We start from the raw sequence: 20,452 nt of genomic DNA, 5'->3' as shown, positions 1-20,452 counted from the left end.
GACTACTTTGCAGAACACCTCTGCTTTGTCTGCAAGAATGACCTCGATCTTCCAGCTGCTTGCCATTTCAATAAACCATCTTGCTCTCATGCTAACATTTCTGTCTTGGGTCTGCTGCAATGTTTCAACGAAGCACAACACAAGTTCGAGGAACAAATCAGCCATCTACCAACTGGCTAACCCACCCCCTTTAATACTGCAGTTGCTGAAAGATACATTACCTGGGTGCAGATGACATGTCTGGACCTTGTTCCAATGGCCTAGTGTAAGATGTTGGAAACCAACCTCTCCTGTATAGGAAGCAGAAATAAAAATAAGAGAAATACAACATTCATATTCTGCAGTGTTACTGACATGTTTGACATTACACTGTACAGTTTAAAAATGTCTCTAGAGGAACTTGACATTATTCGCCATTTGACAATGGCAATGTTGTCATTTAAATGCATGATACAGCATTTCAAAGCAAAGCTGCTCTCTAAATCTCGCAAGTTAAAAAAACTCCTTTAAGTTCCAATATACTCGGATCAGGCCTGGTCTGCCCTATTTTAAATAAGCCATGGATTTAGAGATGGTTTACAAGCTTTCTCGCCTATCCACTTCCATTCATGGAGTATTGCTAAGTTGCAATAACACTGTCCATTCAGGTACAGATGTCACAATCATCTCGGTGGTTGCGAGCAACTCCAGTAAATATTTCTATTTATAATGATAACTCAGTTCATGTTCTAGTGGTCCCTGATGGTCAAGAGAATACTGGGTTATTTTATACTTCACAATTGGAAAGCAAGGCCATAATACTTATGGGGAGATGAAGAAGGAATGGAGCCATAGTGGCTGGAAAACTGAAATACAGGTAACATGGGATCCTATAAAATACAAACACAACTTTGGGGTCAAGAAGATATACACTGGGGAGGACATCACAGGGAAAGTCATCATGGTGGTGGGGTTGGGGGACAAATTCCAAGGTGGTGGTGGTACCAGACAAATTGTGCTAATGGGACTTGACCTGCCTCCCCTTAGCTTGCCTGTTTCCGAGTTCTGGGAAAATGGCTGGCAGTCATTTAAAACTGTGCTGCCATTTGAAGCACACAGCCTCCTTACAATAGTAATATGATGGAACGTAGCCTGACATCTGTAGTGAGGAAAATGCTACAGTCCAGGGTAAAAGATTAATATCAGAGCACTTGGAAAACAATGACAGGATTGCAAAGTGCCAGCATGGATTTACGAAAAGGAAATCATGCTGGACAAACCTTCTGGAATTTTTCTAGGATTTAACTTGTAGAGTTGATGAGGGGGACCCAGTGGATGTGGTTTATTTGGCTTTTGATAAGGTCCCAACTAAGAGATTAGCATGTAAAATAAAAGTGCATTGGGATTGGGGATAATGCATTGACAGGATAGAGAAGTAGCTGGCAGCACAAAACAAATGGTATAAAACACAGGTCTTTTGCAGAGTAGCAGGCCGTGACTGGTGAGTACTGCACGGATCGGTGCTTGGAACCCAGCGATTCACAATATATTTTCATGATTTTGACAGGGGCATTAAATTTAATATCTCCAAGCTTGCAGATAATACAAAGCTGAGTGAGTTGCAAGGAGGATACAGGGATGCTTCAGTATAATTTGGACAAGATGAGTGAATCAACAAATGCATGGCAGATGAATTATAATGTGGATAAATGTGAGGTTACCTACTTTGGTAGCAAAGACAGGAAGGCAGATTACCTGAATAATAATAGATTGGGAAAGGGGGGAAACATGAGGCCTGGGTGTCCGTGTAAGCCAGGTCATTGAAAGTAAGCATGCTGGTGCAGGTGGTGAAGGCAGCAAATGATACTTTGGCCTTCAGAGGATTTGAGTACAGGGGCAGGGCTGGCTTGCTGATGTTGTACAGAGCTTTGGTGAGACCATACCTGTGATAACAAGGTGTAGAGCTGGATGAACACAGCAGGCCAAGCAGCAAGGCTGACGTTTCGGGCCTAGAACCTTCTTCAGAAATTGCTTAGCCTGCTGTGTTCATCCAGCTCTACACCTGGTTATCTCAGATTCTCCAGCATCTGCAGTTCCTACTATCCCTGGAGTACTGTGTCCAGTTTTGGTCTCCTTAACTGAAGAAAGATGTTCTCGCTATGAAGGGAGTGCAATAAAGGTTTATTGGACTGATACATGGTGAGAAACTAGTTCTGTTAGGACGATATTTACAGGAGTTTAGAAGAATGAGAGGGGATCTCAGAAAACTATAAAATTCTCACAGCGCTAGGCAGGAAGGATATTCTCAATGACCAAAGAGTTCAGAACCTGGGGTCACAGTTTAAGATATTTGGTAGGTCATTTAGGACTGAGTCAAGGAGAAATTTCTTCACCCAGAGTGTGGACCCTGTGGAATTTTCTACCACAGAAAGCAGTTGAGGCCAAAACGTTGCATGCTTAAAGGAGTTAGATGTGGTTCTAGGGGCTAACGCAAAAGAGTAAAGGAAGAAAGTAGAACAGGATAAGGTGTTGGATGATTAGCCATGATCTTATTGAATGGTGGAGCAGGCTTGAAGGCCTGATTTCTGCTTACTTGTGCTCGTATTTTCTATGTTTCTATGTAACTGACTTAAGTGACTGAGTTACTTTTGTACCCCAAATGGTCTTTGTTAAAACAAGAAATTAGTGGTAGTGGTGCGGTGTCCAGTTTCAGGGTTGAAAATTACATTCCCCACCCTGACACACAAAGACATAGTCAATTCAGAACATAAATGCAATCATTTAGAATAAATAAGATTAATGCAAAAGAAGGCAACAGAGCATACTGAACGGTGGTCAGTGAATTGCAAATTAACAATCCAATAGTGAAATTTAAATAACTTTAGAAACCATAACTAAACAGCTGTTTGGCTTGATGCTATCTAAAACTTAAAGGCTAATTTACCATTCAGCAAGTCATTGAATGCCATTTTTAAAAACAATGTAAAATACAAAGATTATATTCGGTATCCGGCACATTAGTTTGACGGCACTATATTCAAACACCTGCAATATCCTAAAATGTGATTTTGAATAGTGCTTTATGAAAAATTCAATCTGCATTTTCCTTGTACCATCAATTCAGCTGACCCAATAGGGATTGCACATATACAAAAACACAAATCCAAAATACAATAATATTTAACAAGTTAAAGTAGGAATAAGGTACTGATCTTTAACATTATGTTCATCTGATCAGTGTCAAAGTTTTTTGTTCATAAGTAGTACAGTTTTCTGTAATAAGTGATCTCTGGATCTGCATGAAGGAAATAGATTAATTGTTTTTGCGAGGTGAAATCCTCCCTAACCAACAGCACTATGGGAGTACCTTCATCAAATGGATTGTTCGTGGTTTAAGGCGGCAACGTACTACGTAGTCCTAAGGGCACTAGAGATGGGTAATAATTGCCAGCCTTGGCAACTAAACCAATATTCAAAGAATGAATAAACAAAAAAACCTTTTAGTAGCCTATTTTGTAAATAGTACCATGAAGACAGGATTAGTACTGGTCTGAAAATTTTTAAAAAGTTTACAAAATCTTGACATTCTACACAAGAGCACAGTCAAATACTGTCGATAAAACAGCATAAAAAACAACAGACTGTACATAAAATGGTGTAAGCAAATTATTCTTGATAAAGCCTCAAGGGTAGAAGGTTATGCATTTAAAATAAGTTTGGTAGACCTCATGTATTATAAATTATGTTTACTCACATATATTAAGCATGAGAAGTAGTATATTATTTATTACACTTCCTGTTCATGTTTGATTGTGGTACATCATTACTGATCAATTAAGCCTGAACAGAACATAATTGTCGAACAATAAACTCTGCAATGAGAGCTTTGCAGAGTTTTTTGAAACCTTGTTTCAGGGACACTTTGTTGAATGACCATGTATTGGGAAAATTCTGCTCTTATTTTTATAGTCTGTGGATACTTTGGTAACCTTACTAATGCAGCTTTACTATTAAAAAAACAGCAGATAAGTGCAAAATCAAATTAATGCAGAATGAAGATTTATGCAGTTCTGAATTTTACTTTCAGTTGTAACTAAGACATATTTTGACCAAAATTCTAGGGGTACTAACAGAAATTTGAGGCATAACTTGGCACCACCCACTTTTTGTTTCTTTCCACTCTGTTCTAAATTGCATTTAGAGTGGAATAGAGTGGCAGAGGGCAAACCTTCTACTTGTTCCCTTTTTTTTCCCTTAGAATTTAAGGTGTGTCTAGGTCAGTAATTTCAGACTGCAAACCCTTCAAAACTTTCAGTGGAATCAATATCAGTAAATTATCTTTGAAATGCTGGCTTTGCACTCCCTGCAGAGAAGTCTTAAAAAACCAGTTTATTATCTCTGGACATTTCTGGGCCTCTGGGTTTCTTCACAAGTGGCTAGGTAGAACTTCAACTATTGCAGGCTCAGTGAGGTGAAAGAGTTTGGACAAGGTACAGCTGGCAAGTTCTCTCATCATGGAGACATCATAATGGAGTCTGATCCTGAAAGATGATCCCAAATGCATCTCGACTGATTCCCAAGATCCACAATGGATTCTTTATGAATAAACTTGTTTAATTACTGAATGCAATGGTCACCTTCACAATCACTAAGACAGATCTGTAAGCAGAGGTGTGTGGCTGCAGATTCTAATGCAGTAAAAGGCAGTTTTGCCCAATTGCTTCTTTGGCGAAGCGTGCGCTTGCTATCCCTTTTACTAATACCATTACATTTACTCTATTGGAGTAATATCTGATGGGTCATTAAATTATTCTGTCTCATCATGCTTCTGCTGCTCCATGTGAAATATCATGCTAAGCTGCCCTCATGTTGGACAGGTAGGATCTGTTACAAGTAGTATGACGTCAGTACAGATCTGTGAAGCCAAATCGGAATCACAGCAAAATATTCTTCTTAATGTGTAGGAATCACAAGTCTACACAGCTGATCCTGGCAAGTGGTGTACCTTTAAATTTCAGCCCAAGTTAACCCAAACAGTTGTGAATATGAAAACAGGAAACCAGAAGCTACAAGATCAGTGACCCTCATTATAATACAAACTACATATGCACCCAAGGATGTGAATAAAGTCAGCTCTAATTCTGCCCTGAAAGTTTGTTGAAAATATTGAAGCAACTGTCTCTCAAGTTATTGAAAATACCTTAAAAAATTGATGTTCTGCCTTATACCAAAGAAACAGATTATCTGGTCAATATTTCATTGCCATTGTGATTTTTTCTGAACTTTGTTTCCTACATTTACAACAGGGACCACAGCTCAAAAATACTAAAACATTTTGGACCATGGAGCTTTGAAAGATACTACATTAATGCAAGTGCAGGTTTTTGCTGTGCAAATATTTGGGGAAAACAAGGTTGGACTTCTTCACTGGACCAGAAACATTAACTGATTTCTCTCCACAGATGTTGCCAGACCTGTTGAGATTTTCCAGCAATTTGTTTTTGTTTTGGACTTCTTGTACTAGTGGTTTGACCAACAAGGAAGTTGCGGGTGTAATGGTGAATAGATAGGAAAGTGGAGTTGAAGCCACAATCAGATCAGCCATGATTTTGTTGACTGGTGAAGCAGGTTTGAGGGTTAGAAAGCCTACTTCTACTCCTAATTATTGTGCCTCTTCATGTGTCTGGACAATTGTGATCATCTCCTGTTAGTTATGGAAATTTGAACTAGGTCTAATATCAGTGGCCAACAGCTACTAGGAACCCTCGGATATGGGGCTCTTGAGTATGAAGCTAGGCTAAAAAGTTCAAGAACAAGCTTTAGAAATAGCTCATAAGATAAAAAAGTATTGCAGAATAAGACGGCAGTTTACAAAACATGTAGAGTTTTCAAAGTACAGTTGTATCTTTTTATCTTTGTAAATAATGCAATTTACATTTTCTAATAATTTAGTGAGTCAATTTTTTTTTAAATCAGGTAAAGGTGTCAAAGGATAAGGTGCTGAGGTGGGTAGATGGGGTTCAGACAAACATTATCTAAATGTACGGCAGTACAGGCCTACAGAGTTGACTGATCTAACATGAAAAGATTTTATTTATATGGCACTTTTCACAACCACTGGACATCTCAAAGTGTTTTGCATTTAATTACAGACTTTTAAAGTACAGTCATCATTGCATTACAGGAAACATGGCAGGCAATTTGCTCACAAGTTGTCATGAACATAATATGACGATGGCCAGCAATCTGTCCTTATGATAAATACAGGACAGGTCACTGGTGCTAACCCCTCCGTTTCTCTTCAAAATAGAGAAACGGGGTGCTTTGTCTATCCAAGATGCTAGGTGGGACCTCTTCTGAAACATGGCATCTCCTCTCCCCTCCCCTCCCCTCTCCTCTCCTCTCCTCTCCTCTCCTCTCCACTGCCCCTCCCCTTCCCCTCACTCACTTAGTACTGAACCAGAGTTAGACTCTGACTTTTGTGGTCAAATCACGAAGTCAGATGGACTCACCACCTTGTGATTCAGAGGTAAAATGCTATTAACAGAGCCATGTCAGACATCTTGTCTACTCCTCTGCTTATGTTCTTAAAGTAATACAAGTTCAATTTTTTAAAATCTTGTAATGGTTTCAAAGAAAATGGGGCACTCACATTTTGTTCGCATCATGTTCTCCATACAGCCAGCCATCTTTTTCCTCTGGTATCAGTAGTGTTAGCACATCACCTTCTGCGAAGCTCAACATATTTTTGTTATTCCCTGCCGTGTGTGGAAAAATGCTTTTCACCTTTGGCCTCTGAACCATATTTAATCCAGTTGCAACGGAAATGGATCTTGTTAGACTGGCATCCTCTGTGTAAATCATATTTAATAGTTGATTACATCATCTGTACTGTACCTTAAACATTTAGAAATGCCACAACTACAACAAAAAGACAAAAGCAAACTCTAAATGTCAGACAGGAAAGTTAAGACACATACTTTATCCATATTCTATTTAGGCTGTAATTTATTCCTTTTAGTTCAGAGACAAATAAATTTCTGGCATTTTTAAAAAGGCAACAACATAGAAGCAGGAAAGTATAGTTTAAAAATGAAAACATTCTGTAGTAGACCATATTTAGAATCCATTTTTGAACATTTCAGAAGAAAGAAAGTGCTGTATTAAATGAAAGACCAAATTACGTACCCATAACCCAGCAAAGGAAGTTATTTCTTATCATTTTGCAGTAATGGTTCTTGAACATATAATTTCGCTATCTAGAATTTTCTATGCTTATTTTAGAGTCAGACAGTCAGAGATGTCCAACATGGAAACAGACCCTTCGGTTCAACTCATCCACGCCGACCAGATATCCTAAATTAATCCAGTTCCATTCGCCAGCATTTGGCTCATATTCCTCTGAACCCTTCCCATTCTTCTACCCGTCCAAATGCCTTTTAAATTTTGTAATTGTACCAGCCTCCACTTCCTCTGGCAGCTCATTCCATACATGCACCATCCTCTGAGAAAAAAGTGCCCCTTATGTCCCTTTTATATCTTTCCCCTCTCACCTTAAACCTATTTTCTGTAGTTTTAGACTCGCCTTAACCTGGGAAAAGGACCTCGGCTATTCACCTTACCTATGCCCTTCACAATTGGATATTTCTCTATTAAGGCCACCCCTCAGCCTCCATACTCCAGGGAAAATAGCCCCAGCCTATTCACCCTCCAACCTTGGCAATATCTTTGTAAATCTTTTCTGAATCCTTTCAAGTTTCATACTATCATTCCTATGGCTGGGAGACCAGACTTGAATGCAGGATTCCAAAATTGGCCTGACCGAATATCCTGTCCAGTCACAATATGTCCCAACTCCTATACCCAATGCACTGACCAATAAAGGCAAGTGTACCAAACACCTTCTTCACTACCCTGTCGACCTGTAATTCTACCTTCAATGAACTATGAACCTACACCCCAAGGTCTGTGTGTTTGGCAACACTCTCAGGACCCTACCATTAAGTGTATTTGCCTTACCAAAATACAATACCTCACATTTATCTAATTAAACTCCATCTGCCACTCCTTGGCCCATTGGCCCATCTGATCAAGGTCCCCTTGTACTCAGATAATGTTTTTCACAGTCCACTACACCACCAATTTGGTGTCATCTGCAAATGTACTAACCATTTCTCCTATATTCACATCCATTTTCTACAGATTAAGTGTGTTGCTTCAAAAATCAACACAAAAATTTGAGTTGATCTACTTCCCTTTAACCAAATCTTCAACAGAATTAACTTACTCCTTTACCAGAGACTGCAGGATAGAAATTTTTGTATTTTTTGTCACTAAAACTGAATTCATACAAATGGTCACATTCGAGGAATAATCTCACTTTGCTTTGTTTCATACTGGCTAAAATAACATCTTTGTACAAAATTTATTACAAAGCTCATTGGACTGGTGACCATTCTAATTCTACAAACCAAAAATCAACATTTTTGGAATCACAAAAAAAAATCTCAATAGTAGCTGGAGGCTGATAAATAGTGGTCTCCACACGTAATTGAACGTGTGTGTGCATGGAGTTTTGCCTTCTTTCATTTTGTCATGGCTTTCACTAGCAGTACAACCAGAAATCCTTGCTTGCAACACTCTTAGAAACCCAAATATACACATTGCATAAACATATTGATAAAAGAACTAATCAGGCAACATTACCTAGATTGCACTCAAACTTTGCACTTACACAACAATAACTAAGTTCCTTTGCTTACCTAATCCATCAATGTTTCTCTCAACAGGGGCCATGCGTTGAGCAGTTGGGTTGTTAAACATATCTGGTAAAGGACTCTTCTGAACTCTTCCAGGAGGAGCGGGTGGGATTTTCAAATTATTTTGTAGTGCAGGGTCATGTACCTAGGAAATCATTTAATATTTATTGGTTAGTTACCATACAGTTTTTGGTATGCTGTGTTGAAGTAACTTCTTGATTAATTTTTTTTCAGTTGTGCTTAAAACAAAGACCTAGTATATTCCTTGGTAGAGGTTATGAACCAGGTCATCAGATTGGGATCAGGCTTGTTTGATCTATATTAAAGGGAATAAATGAAATCTATGGAACTACAGACTCATCAGCCTGGCACCAATTGCTGAACATAATGAAATTAATCAACAACATACATTTATATGATAATCTAGAAATGTTTCAAAAAGGAAACATACTGCTTGACTGATTTCCCAAACTCCAAGAAAACAGGTGAACATGGCATACTTGGATTTCTAAGAAAAAATACCAGGTATTGGTTGAGAATGTAAGTACCGTGGAAGGAGGAGGTATGCGTGCATGGTGCACATGTGTTGTGTGGACACATACATTGGTGGAGGATTTAAAGGCCCTAGTCACCTTTAAATCCCAGATGGCTGAAGCAGAGAAGTGGGGTTATATAAAAATTCAAGCTTGAAGTAAAAATTCTTGGAGGGTTTTAGGATTAAAAGGAAATTACATAGAGGGGTGATACAATGTAGATTTAAGTACAAAGTTGAAGTATTGAGGGACAGGAACCCAATATAGGTGTATGACCACAGAGGAAGCAAAGAAATGAAAACAAACAAAAGTAGTAGTTAAGCCAAATATCAGTAATACATACAATATATTGATACCTGCAAAGCATAAAGCATAAAGCACAAAGTATAGAATTTCAGTTTCTTCAATGTCCCTGCTACTTTCAAACTGTGTAAATTTCTTTTTTGCTTTTAGATCCTTTCATGTTCCATGCAAACAAAAACATGGGGTGTTTCCTAAATAAACCATGTGCCTATTCATTTAAAGATCAATCATATGACTTGCAATACCGTCACACCATTTTCATAAGCTCTACATCATGTACAGCCATTGCATTGATGTGTTACTTCTAACATTCTCTGGAAATGTTTGATCAAATATTTGTTTTGAACTAATACTTTCCCGTGAGAATTCAACTAGTGTTTCAATTTCTAACTTATTCCAATCACAAAGCACCAGTACAAAATTACGCTTGCGTGAATGTTAAAAGATTTTTAAGGAGCATCTTCAAGAATGAGATTATATTCTTGAACAAATGGTTTTTAAACAAAAATCCTGAAATGAAAGTAATTTCCAGCAAGAAAGTCACATTAGTGAAAGGATACATTTGAAGTCCTGGATGTCTCATTTTTACAGTTTCTTAATGTTCTACATATATCTGCCTCAACTAAAATTATATTTTGGATGGACAATTTTGAATTTATAAATCAAGCAATTGAGTTTGCCTTCACAACGCTTTAACACTGCCACAAAATTTAATGCTACCTAAAAATGAATGCTAACTTTTACTCCCTTTTAATATAACTATTTGAGAAAGGAACAAATAAGCTCTCAGATTTAACTCCTCATTTCTGCTGATTTATTTCAGATTGGGCAGCAGGTCAGATGCTACACCATCAATTGACAAGGGAAGTCAGAAACAGTTTTGGGTGTTGGGCAAAGAAAGAAATGACTTGTTATGAAGCTCTCCATGCTGAAGTAGTTGTGCAACATTTTCCAAAACTAACTTCCCTTCTTCTGTAATAACAGCAGTCACTGAATCTAGGTAATATAGGACTTTTGGTATTCATGGTCTGTATTCCAGCAAATGCCAACAACTTTACAAGAATTGGAGACTAAAAGTTGAAAAATGATAGTTTTAAGATCCCAAGTAAAATCATAGAAGTTGAACATCTCAGTATCCTCACATCTGCATAAGATGACAGAAATGCAGCAAATGAATGCACAAGAAAAACAGTATCTATAAGAATCAGGGTGTAGAGCTGAAGGGTCTCGACCCGAAACATCAGCTTTCCTGCTCGGCCTGCTGTGTTCATCCAGCTCTACACCTTGTTATCTCAGAATCTCCAGCATTGGCAGTTCCTACTATATCTATAAGAATCAAATTCACGTTAACTTGTCACTGAAGATGGACATATGCAAGATGATTGTACTTTTTGCTTTAATTCTCAAAATAAAATGTTTGGGTACTGTCAATGCAACTATACTGATCTGTTACTGAACCCTTCATACCAATAATACTTCTTTAGACGTCTTTATTACAAGCATTTTATTAACAAAGACTGTTGTCTCCCATCTGATGCCCTTTAACCCAAATGCTGTTTGTATGCAATTACACACCAGAAATTCCAGAGTAGAATAAAGATTTAAATCACATTGACTTCTCACATACCTGTTTTTCTTGCACACTGATTAGTCAGTGAAGTGTCATTTCAGTCTCAGACATTGTTTGAATTCATTCTACTCCTCTCTCCCAGTTCAAATAGTTCAGACTTGCTAATTTGGCACTTCAAGCCAACTGCAGGTCAGACAATCACCACTTATTTGCTCACAATTGGTTAAAACGATGCAGTTTGAGATAGGCCATAATGAGGTGAGAAATTAATACTGGTCCAGTCAGAATTAGATGTGAAAATGCTAACTCCACCTTAAAATTTAAGCCGTTTTGTACAGTTTTAAGTCACAATTTCACCAGAAACAAATGTTGGCCTAGCCAACATTGCCTATATCCCTTGAACAGATAAAAACCGTACCCAGATGCTCTGAAACATACTCATTTCCTCCAGCCCAACTCTGGTTAACTGACCCTCTTTGTACCATATTTGAGGGTGTCTCTTTCTCCTGTATGTTGGAATTCCATCCCTAAACATTGCATGAGCTTATTCTACTTTCAATTCTTCCTTCTATCTTCATTTTTGCCTTCTGCATTGTAATTGTAATACAAAAGGATCTTGCTGTTGAATAGAATTGTTTATCCATGGTTACTAAGAGAAAAGTTGCAACAATCATGTAGCAGTATCTTAAAAAAAATGCTCTCCCCTTTTCCCCCACTCCACCAAAAAATGTTACTCACAGTGTATCTTCCAATCAATGGAGAAGGTTGAGGAGTTTTGGATATATATGTTGGGGGGCTTTCATCTTCACCTAAAAATTCAGGTATCTTTGTAGCATCAAAACATTTCTCCTTCCATTTGTTTATTTTGGCACCAAGGATTCCATTGGCCTAAAAAGAAAAAAAAGGATGCTTATTGAATTAAAATTATAATTTTACAAAAGTGCTTTTAAATCTAGAAGGACAATAAATAGATCCTGTAGCTCATGATCTATGCTGTGCACATACCTGTTTCCATACATTAGAGTTACTTTTTGGAGAAGAGGTATAGAATTTGAATTGTAGATAAATGATTTTACAGTTACATCAGAAGAGACATTTTATGTAACTCTTCATTTGCCCTGGAGCAACTGATCATCAGGCTCATCTTAAAACATCAAGTGCAGCTTTTTTCAATTTTTATAACAAGAAGTTATGTTATGGGATGTGGATGTTTCTGGCAAGATCATCTGCCTGGTAGCCCTTAAACCGAGCAGCTTGCCATTTCAGGGGATAGTTAAGAATCAACCACATAAGTGAGTGTGGAGTTACATTGTAAGGATTGCAGATATTCTTCCCCAAAGGCCATTAGTGAAACAGGTGGATTTTTAATGGCACCCAATTATGGTTCAAGAGTCAGAGTCGGAGATATGCAGCATGGAAACAGACACTTCAGTCCAACTCATCCATGTCAATCAGATCTCCTAAATTAATCTAGCCCCAGTTGCCAGCATTTGGCCCATATCCCTCTGAACCCTTCCTATTCATATACCCATCTAGATGCCTTTTAAATGTTGTGATCATCCCAGCCTTCACCACTTCCTCTGGCAGCTCATTCCATACATACACCATCCTCTGTGCAAAAAAATTGCCCCTTTGGTCTCTTTTACATCTTTTCCCCTTTTACCATAAATCTACCCCCTCTAGTTTTGGGCTTTTGCCATAGTCATCAGTATTGAGACTAACTTTATATTCTACATTTATTAATTGCATTTAAATTCCATCCACTACCTTGGTGGGATTTGAACCCGTGAGACCAGAACACTAGCCTGAGCCTCTGGATTACTAGTCTAATGGCATCTATGTCACCATCTCCTAAAGTTCTATATAGTTTTATTGCTTCAAAGTTTGATCACAATGCTAATACATGACTTTTAAAAAAATGACTAATTCAACTGTTCAATTACACAGACCTTTTCATGGTAATTGCTTAGATCTTGGGAAAAACTGCAATGTTTGTCCACAAGGAAGCAGAACCGTCTCTTTTCTTCAAGTAACGCCTCTTTGCAGCCTTCAGTAATGAATCTCTGAATCTCATTTTCCCTTGTATTAATGGTTGCTAAGAACTGGGAAAAAATACACAAATATCAATTTTCTCTATTTCGAAAAGCAACAGCAATTTTGAACCAAGCCATCACAATTTTTTGTTTAAATTCACTCATGGGATGTGGGCATCGCTGGCTGGCCAGCGTTTATTGCCCATCCTTAGTTGCCCTTAAGGGCTGCCTTCTCAAACTACTTCAGTCCACGTGCTGTAGGTTGACCCACAATGCCCTTAGCGAGGGAATTCCAGGATTTTGACCCAGCAAGAGTGAAGGAATAGCAATATATTTCCAAGTCAGGACGGTGAGTGGCTTAGAGGGGAACTTGCTGGTCTGGGTTTCCCAAGTATCTGTTGCCCTTGTCTTTCTAGATGGAAGTGGTCGTGCATTTGAAAGGTGCTGTCTGAGGCTCTTTGGTGAATTTCTACAGTGCATCTTGGAAATAGTACACACTGCTGCTACTGACTATCAGTGGTGGAGGGAGTGGAGGTAGTGTCAATTACATAGGCTGCTTTGTCCTGGATGGTGTCAAGCTTCAAGTGTTGTTGGAGCTGCACCCATCCAGGCAAGGTGCAAGTATTCCATCACACTCCTGTGCCTTGTAGATAATGGGCAGGCTTTGCATTGATGAGTTACTCTGATTTCTTCTATATCAAGCATCGGAATTTTACATCAACAAATTGAACTATAAGACAACTTTTGAGAGCTACTTTTAACACAGACTTAAATTTTAAATTTTAAAAAAAAAAGTATGGTATATACTTATGAGAAAGAAAATGATTAGCAGCTTAAAGGGTGGCTGCTAATATCAGAAGTCGCATTTTACAAATTAACACGTGCATGAGAGGCAAGACAGGAAATCTATCAGTGACAATTTACAGTTGACTTAACGCTAAACGTTCAGAGTTTAGGAATTCAGATTAGAATAAAGGCAATAATGATTTGCAGTCATTAAATTTTGAACTGAGATATTCCCCCAATCATCTCACACATATTTTATGTTTTTCCAGTGAATGCAAGGGCAATTTTCAACATATGCAATTACCAAATGCTTCTGTACTAAAAAGGAATGGAGCACCTCCTGGCCACACACTGGCTGAGCGAGTTTGGCTGCTGATGTTATCAATGTATGTCTAGACCTAGAAGCTGGACCCAACCCTCCCTATTTGTGCACTCAGGTACCACTGACAGCCAAAGGAGAGATCATCACCCTCACTCCACTTGCAGCTCTACTTTGAATCCTTGGTGCTCAGATTTCACACTCCTATTGACCCTCACAACCCCAACTTCACTTGATATCCCCACTCCCCCAGTCACTCCCTCCCTGCTTGCTTTGCTCCTGACCCCTCGCTGCCTCTTTCCTACTCTCTGCCGTGGTCTTGGCAACAGTGAAAAGCAAGACGGCACAGCAATGACTGGTGGGAAGGACACAGCTAGGGGTCAGGGATGGAATAGGCAAGTGTTTAGAGTGGACAACTCAGCAAATCATGATCCTAGGATTTCAATTCATTTAAAATATTTTAAAAACATCACTTTTATTGCTCCTATTCTTTGATGCAAGCACCTTGCAGAAGTGTCATTTGTGGGCACATCGCAGACAACAAAAAAAAAGCCTAAAATTAAACATTTTTTCTAGTCTGTGATATACTTTACTGTTTATATTTCCCAAGCATACCAATTTGTATTGGATTTGTTTGTTTTTAACTCCATATTTTGGAATCTATTCATTGAAATCAATTTGAAGTTAGGATGGTGAGTGGCTTAGAGGGGAACTTGCTGGTCGTGGGGTTCCCATGTATCTGTTGCCCTTGTCTTTCTAGATGGAAGTGGTCGTGCATTTGAAAGGTGCTGTCTGAGGATCTTTGGTGAATTTCTGCAGTGCATCTTGGAAATAGTACACACTGCTGCTACTGACTATCAGTGGTGGAGTGAGTGGAGGTAGGGTCAATTACATAGGCTGCTTTGTCCTGGATGGTGTCAAGCTTCGAGTGTTGTTGGAGCTGCACCCATTCATTCACCCATTCACTCCCGTGCCTTGTAGATGATGGACAGGCTTTGCGTTGATGAGTTACTCTGATTTCTTCCCATATCAAGCATTGGAATTTTACTTCAACAAGTTGAACTATAAAACAATTTTTGAGAGCTACTTTTAACGCAGACTTAAATTTTAGAAAAAGTATAGTATATGCTTATGAGAAAGAAAATGATTAGCTGCTTAAATGATTAACAGCCCAACTGTTTCCTGGTTTGTCTCAAAGGACAAACAGATATCAGTGATGCAAACCTGCACCTTCCTTATAACATGGGTGTGCTTCCATTACCTATAAACTATTTAAAACATTACCCAAAACAGCCAATGCTGAAGTGCAATCATGACCCCACAAAAAACAAACTTTATTAAAAGCATGATGTGATTTTGTAAACATCCCACTTCTCAAATTGATTTTATTTTTACAATCTTTTGTTCTCAAGACTTCCACTTTATCAGCAATTCTCAGGTTTATCAACTCTGCCTTATTTTAAACAGCAGTGCTGGACTTTCACATCATTCATAATTGATGTTGACTCAAATTAGAATTGATAAAATTGGAGCTGGCTTGATAGACACTGTTCTTAAAAGGGAATTGGTCTGAAATCTTCAAAGAACTAAAGATTTAACAGACTTTCACCTGTAGCCAGTCTCACAACCAGTCTCAACAATACAGTTGTATCATCAGGCTTACTTAACTGACCATAGGGATATAATCAAAAGGTAAGCAATCATAATTATGGTTTAATACCAAGTAACTACAATTAGTGTTCTGTTCTTGTTTTAATTCAATTTTGAGTTATGGGTGTCATTGGCAAGACAGGCATTTGTTGACCATTTTCCCTGGAATGTTAATCTCAAGCTAGATTTTCACTGCACTCTCTCTGCTCACAATGGCAGCTTTCACTTGCAAGGGTAACATAAAAGCTATTAAAATTGAGTCTGCATGTTGATAGATGCAGTCATTGGTAACACTGTTCATGTAACAACACATTAAAAAGGTATTAAAAAATATATTTGCTAAATTTGAGGCGATTTAATCTGTGTCAATGTGGTGGATGCTCACTTACACAATACATATTCGAAATTTGCCAAAAAAGACTTGCAAAAATATGTACACAAATTAGAATCATGGAATCCTTCAATGAAGGGGACCATTCAGCCCATCATGTTCATGCCGGTTTGCTGAAAGAGCTATTTGACTTAGCCACACATCCCAACTTTTCCCTGATAATCATGGAAATTAGTTCTCATCAAATACATGCCTCACTGCCTTTTCTAAGATCCTTGAAATTTGATTCCTTTATCCTTTAACTAATACAACTCAAATCTTAACAACTCTGTGTGAAAATAATTCTTGTTTCATCTCTAGATTTTTGGACAATCATCTTTAAATCTATGACCGCTGGTTATCAACCCATTTGCCAGAGGAAGCAGTTTCACACCATTTTCCCCTCAGAAATTCAAAATTACAGGGATTTGATGAGGTCTTCCTTTAATTTGCTCTTCTCCAAGGAGAATAATTAAACTTCTCAATTCTCTCCACATTGCTCACACCCCTCATCCTTGCTAAACCCGCTCTGTACTCTTTCCAAGGTCTTTTCATCCTTCTGGTGTCCCAACATTTTCTGCAATAATCCAGCTGAAACAGTGATTTGTAAAGATTCAGTGTGACTATCTTGTTTCTTTTATGATGCCCCTATTTATGAAGTATTTATATGAATTCACAAAAGATATTACTAACTTGTGTGTCCATCTTTAAAGCAATTGTGAACTTGCACCCTAGGTCTCTCTCTGCCCATGCATCTCCCATAAAATAAAGAGGTTTTTAAAAAAATTGCCACTACATGCTTTTTTACCTCAAGTTTAGTATTTACGCTGCATCTGCCCAATTTAGCAGTCTGAACACTACTGCTATTCTGCTCTCTAATTACAATACTATCAAGTTTGCTATCATCTGCCAAGTTTGCATTTGTACCTCCCACACACAAAGCCAGAAATTTCTAAATAACAGTAATAGAAATAGTCCTAATATGAATCCCTCGGAGATCCCACTGCCTACTTGTCTCCAGTTGAAAAAGCATCCATTCACCACTATATTCAGTTTCCTAACCCCTAACAATTTATACACTCAAGCTATTACCATGCCCTCCGCACCATGTTTCTATTTACCGAATTCTCCATATACCAAAAAACAAACCAGAATGATACTCAAATCAGACAAAGATTTTTGCATTTTCAGCAGAGAGGAGCTGACATATTTATATTCAAAAGAAGAACACTTTACTGCCAAGAGAGGCTATTCAGCAATTTATAACAGTAGTAACTCTACATGTAGAATGATATATTATTCGTGTTGCTACCTTCTTTGTAAAACATTTTGTTTAACTTCCCTCTTCATTTAGTTAATGACCCTATGGATGAGGGCTCAGGAGCATCTTCAATAAATTGCATCATCTTTCTCACACTCCCCACAGACCATCTGATAACAGATTTCTTATGGAGTCAATCTGACCTTAACGCTCTTCTGAAGAGGACACAACAGACAAAGATTAGACTCCAGTCATCTGCTGATTTGCTACCTGTGGACCTGCATACTCATGAAGTTGGCCCTGACCTGATTTTTTTCTCTACTGATGTGTTGCGTGATCCTTTGCAATAGATAAGGGATTTCCATTATGGCGGTGTCTGCGTTTTCTGTTATTTGCGGAAAGTAAGTGCGCCTATTCCCTGTCGATAACAAGGATTTAGCATACGACTTCATCAGCAAACGTAGCAAGAACAGTAAACATCAGTGCCTTCTGTGCAGCTTGCAGAGGCAGAATTCGCTGGGTGAACATCCCAAGAAGCAAAGGTGAATGATGATACTACAGGCTTCAGTATCATTATCTTCAACTATCTGAAAGACAGTGCAGGTGCCAATTAAGGATGTCTAGTCTGAACTGAAACATTTGCTGAAGAAAGTCTTGTGCTCAGAATGATTGGGTAGAAATCCCACCTCATGATCCTCAAGATCACAACTGCATTGATTTTTATGCACTAGCTATTCATTTCAGGGAGCAACCGAGGACCTAAGTGGTGTGTCCCAATCCTCGTTCCCTAAATGCACCTGTGATGGTATTGATGCCAATTTCTCTAGAGCTACAGCTCTTCACAGTTCCCAATGAAAAGGAGTGTAAGCAACTAGATCACTGATATTCTTCAACATTGTTAGCTTCTCCCATGTGAAGAGTGCTAAAGATAGGGCAAGGAGAGTGCCCTATCACTAACCTTCAGGGTTAGTCAACAGAAAAGGCTTCCACTCCATGAGTTTCCAAGTTATATGTGACCACTGAAGCAATCACAGGTATCTGCCTCCTTTGAAGATCCCAGGCCCATACAGGGACAGTTGATGAGGGACAGGATATCTTATCCGAACAAGTGTCATAACAGCTTTATGAAACTGTCAGACTGAAGCAGACGAAGGTATAAAGCTCCTCATGCTTCAACCAGGGATAATCCATAGGCCTCCTTGAGGTGAAGTCTGGATGCCCAGATTATTCTGGCATTTCTTCCATCATGGTTGATGCAGTGGTTAGCACTACTAACCCGCAGCGCCCAGAATCTGGGTTCAATTCTACCTTCAGGTGATCGTCTGTGTGAAGCTTGCACATTCTCTGTGTTTGCGTGGGTTTTGTCCGGGTGCTCGGATTTCCTCCCACAGTCCAAAGATGTGCAGATTGGATGGATTGGCTATCTAAATTGCTGATAGTATCCAGGGATGTGTAGGCTAGGTGGATTAGTCATGGAAAATGCAGGGTTACAGGATCGGGCAAAGGGGTATGTCTGGGTTGGATGCACTTTGACAGGTTGGTGTGAACTTGATGGACCAAATGACCTGCTTCCACATTGTAGGAATTCCATGATTCATTGTGTTGTGCCCTTCACAAAGTAGACATGCCCTGGAGACAAACAAAATGAAAAATGACGGCAATCTCTGGAGGATGAAGATGAGACTGAGGATCAGCCCATTGACCAGGAAGGCCATTTAAAGACAGCATGACAGAGAAATGCATCACACAACCAGAGAGAACCAAGTAAAACCTGCTACCAGGATGAAAAAGCAAGGTTCCAACACCGTTTAACATTCTGTGGATAATTGGGCAAGCATTCCCTACAAAGCACAACAGGCATTAGGACCTTGTAGTTCTTGACCTTTAGTGTAGCTAAGTAAGTGTTCTGTTATCCATGTGATTGTACACTTGATGTCTTTGGACGATCCCACTTTAATATATGCGCACATAGTATCACCTACTGACTGTTAAGGAAAGAAAGCAGTGACAGTGAGACATCACATGGGGCTACTGTCAGATAGCTATTAAGGTTTCCATCAGGATATCATATCAGAGTGTTGGGAGGTGAAGTCCTTCTTGATAGGCATCAGGTTGATGGGCCTTTCCCCCATCAGCAATACTTCAAAATTTCAGTGTGTATAAACTGCTTCGTTGCCCCAATCCTTCAGCATCCTCTAAGATAGCACTGATTCTACACAAGACAGCGTTTGTGTAGCCTTTCCCAGCTGACCAATGCGCCGAGGGGGAAGTGGTCAAGTGAGCTGCCTGCTGGCTTTCAAGGCTACACTAGGATATGTCCAGTGTTCATCAACTTTTCAAGGGAACAAAGCATAAAAAACCTTCCCTGCAGAAATGTGTGGAATCATTGATGCCGTACTCTCTTTCACAAAATAGGTGAAAGTGTGGAATGATGTGTGCATGCCAGGCCAAAGACAAAGACATTGACTGAACATAGCGTTTAGCCCCATTATTGTCCACATTTAAGTGCAGCACCTTGACTATTGAGGACATGGCTGGGACATTTTTCACCCGAGCATAGAAGGTTGCGAGGTGACCTTATATAGGTTTATAAAATAATGAGGGGTATAGATAGGGAGAGGGTTTTTAAGACTAGGTGGCGTATTTTTAAGATGAAAGGAGCGAGACTTAAAAAAGACGTGAAGGGCAATTTTTTTTTAATAAAAACACACAAAGGGTGGTTTGCGTGTGGAACGAACTTTGAGGATGTGGGCTCAGTTACAACATTTAAAAGATACTTAAGATTAGTGCATAAATAGGAAAGATTTGGAGGGATCTGGGCTAGGTGCAGGCAGGTGGGACTAGTTGAGTTGGGATTATGTTCAGCATGGGCTAGTTGGATCTAAGGGT

At 38.9% G+C, this 20,452-nt stretch overlaps 1 protein-coding gene across 1 annotated transcript; it reads right to left on the bottom strand.

Moving 5' to 3' along the window:
- Window positions 1-221: 221 nt before the first annotated feature.
- Window positions 222-13,246, bottom strand: LOC109936594 (brain-specific angiogenesis inhibitor 1-associated protein 2-like protein 1; the record flags this gene model as incomplete). The annotated part of the gene is made up of 5 exons (XM_048592539.1): window positions 222-290; window positions 6,632-6,830; window positions 8,742-8,883; window positions 11,883-12,032; window positions 13,094-13,246. Coding segments are annotated over 5 exons (713 nt in total), but the record flags the coding sequence as incomplete, so codon positions are not given.
- Window positions 13,247-20,452: the final 7,206 nt, after the last annotated feature.

The sequence above is a fragment of the Rhincodon typus genome, unplaced genomic scaffold, assembly GCF_021869965.1.
Source record: "Rhincodon typus isolate 14 unplaced genomic scaffold, sRhiTyp1.1 hic_rhity00001414, whole genome shotgun sequence".
Taxonomy (NCBI): domain Eukaryota; kingdom Metazoa; phylum Chordata; class Chondrichthyes; order Orectolobiformes; family Rhincodontidae; genus Rhincodon; species Rhincodon typus.
This window is presented reverse-complemented; position numbering and strand designations above follow the sequence as displayed.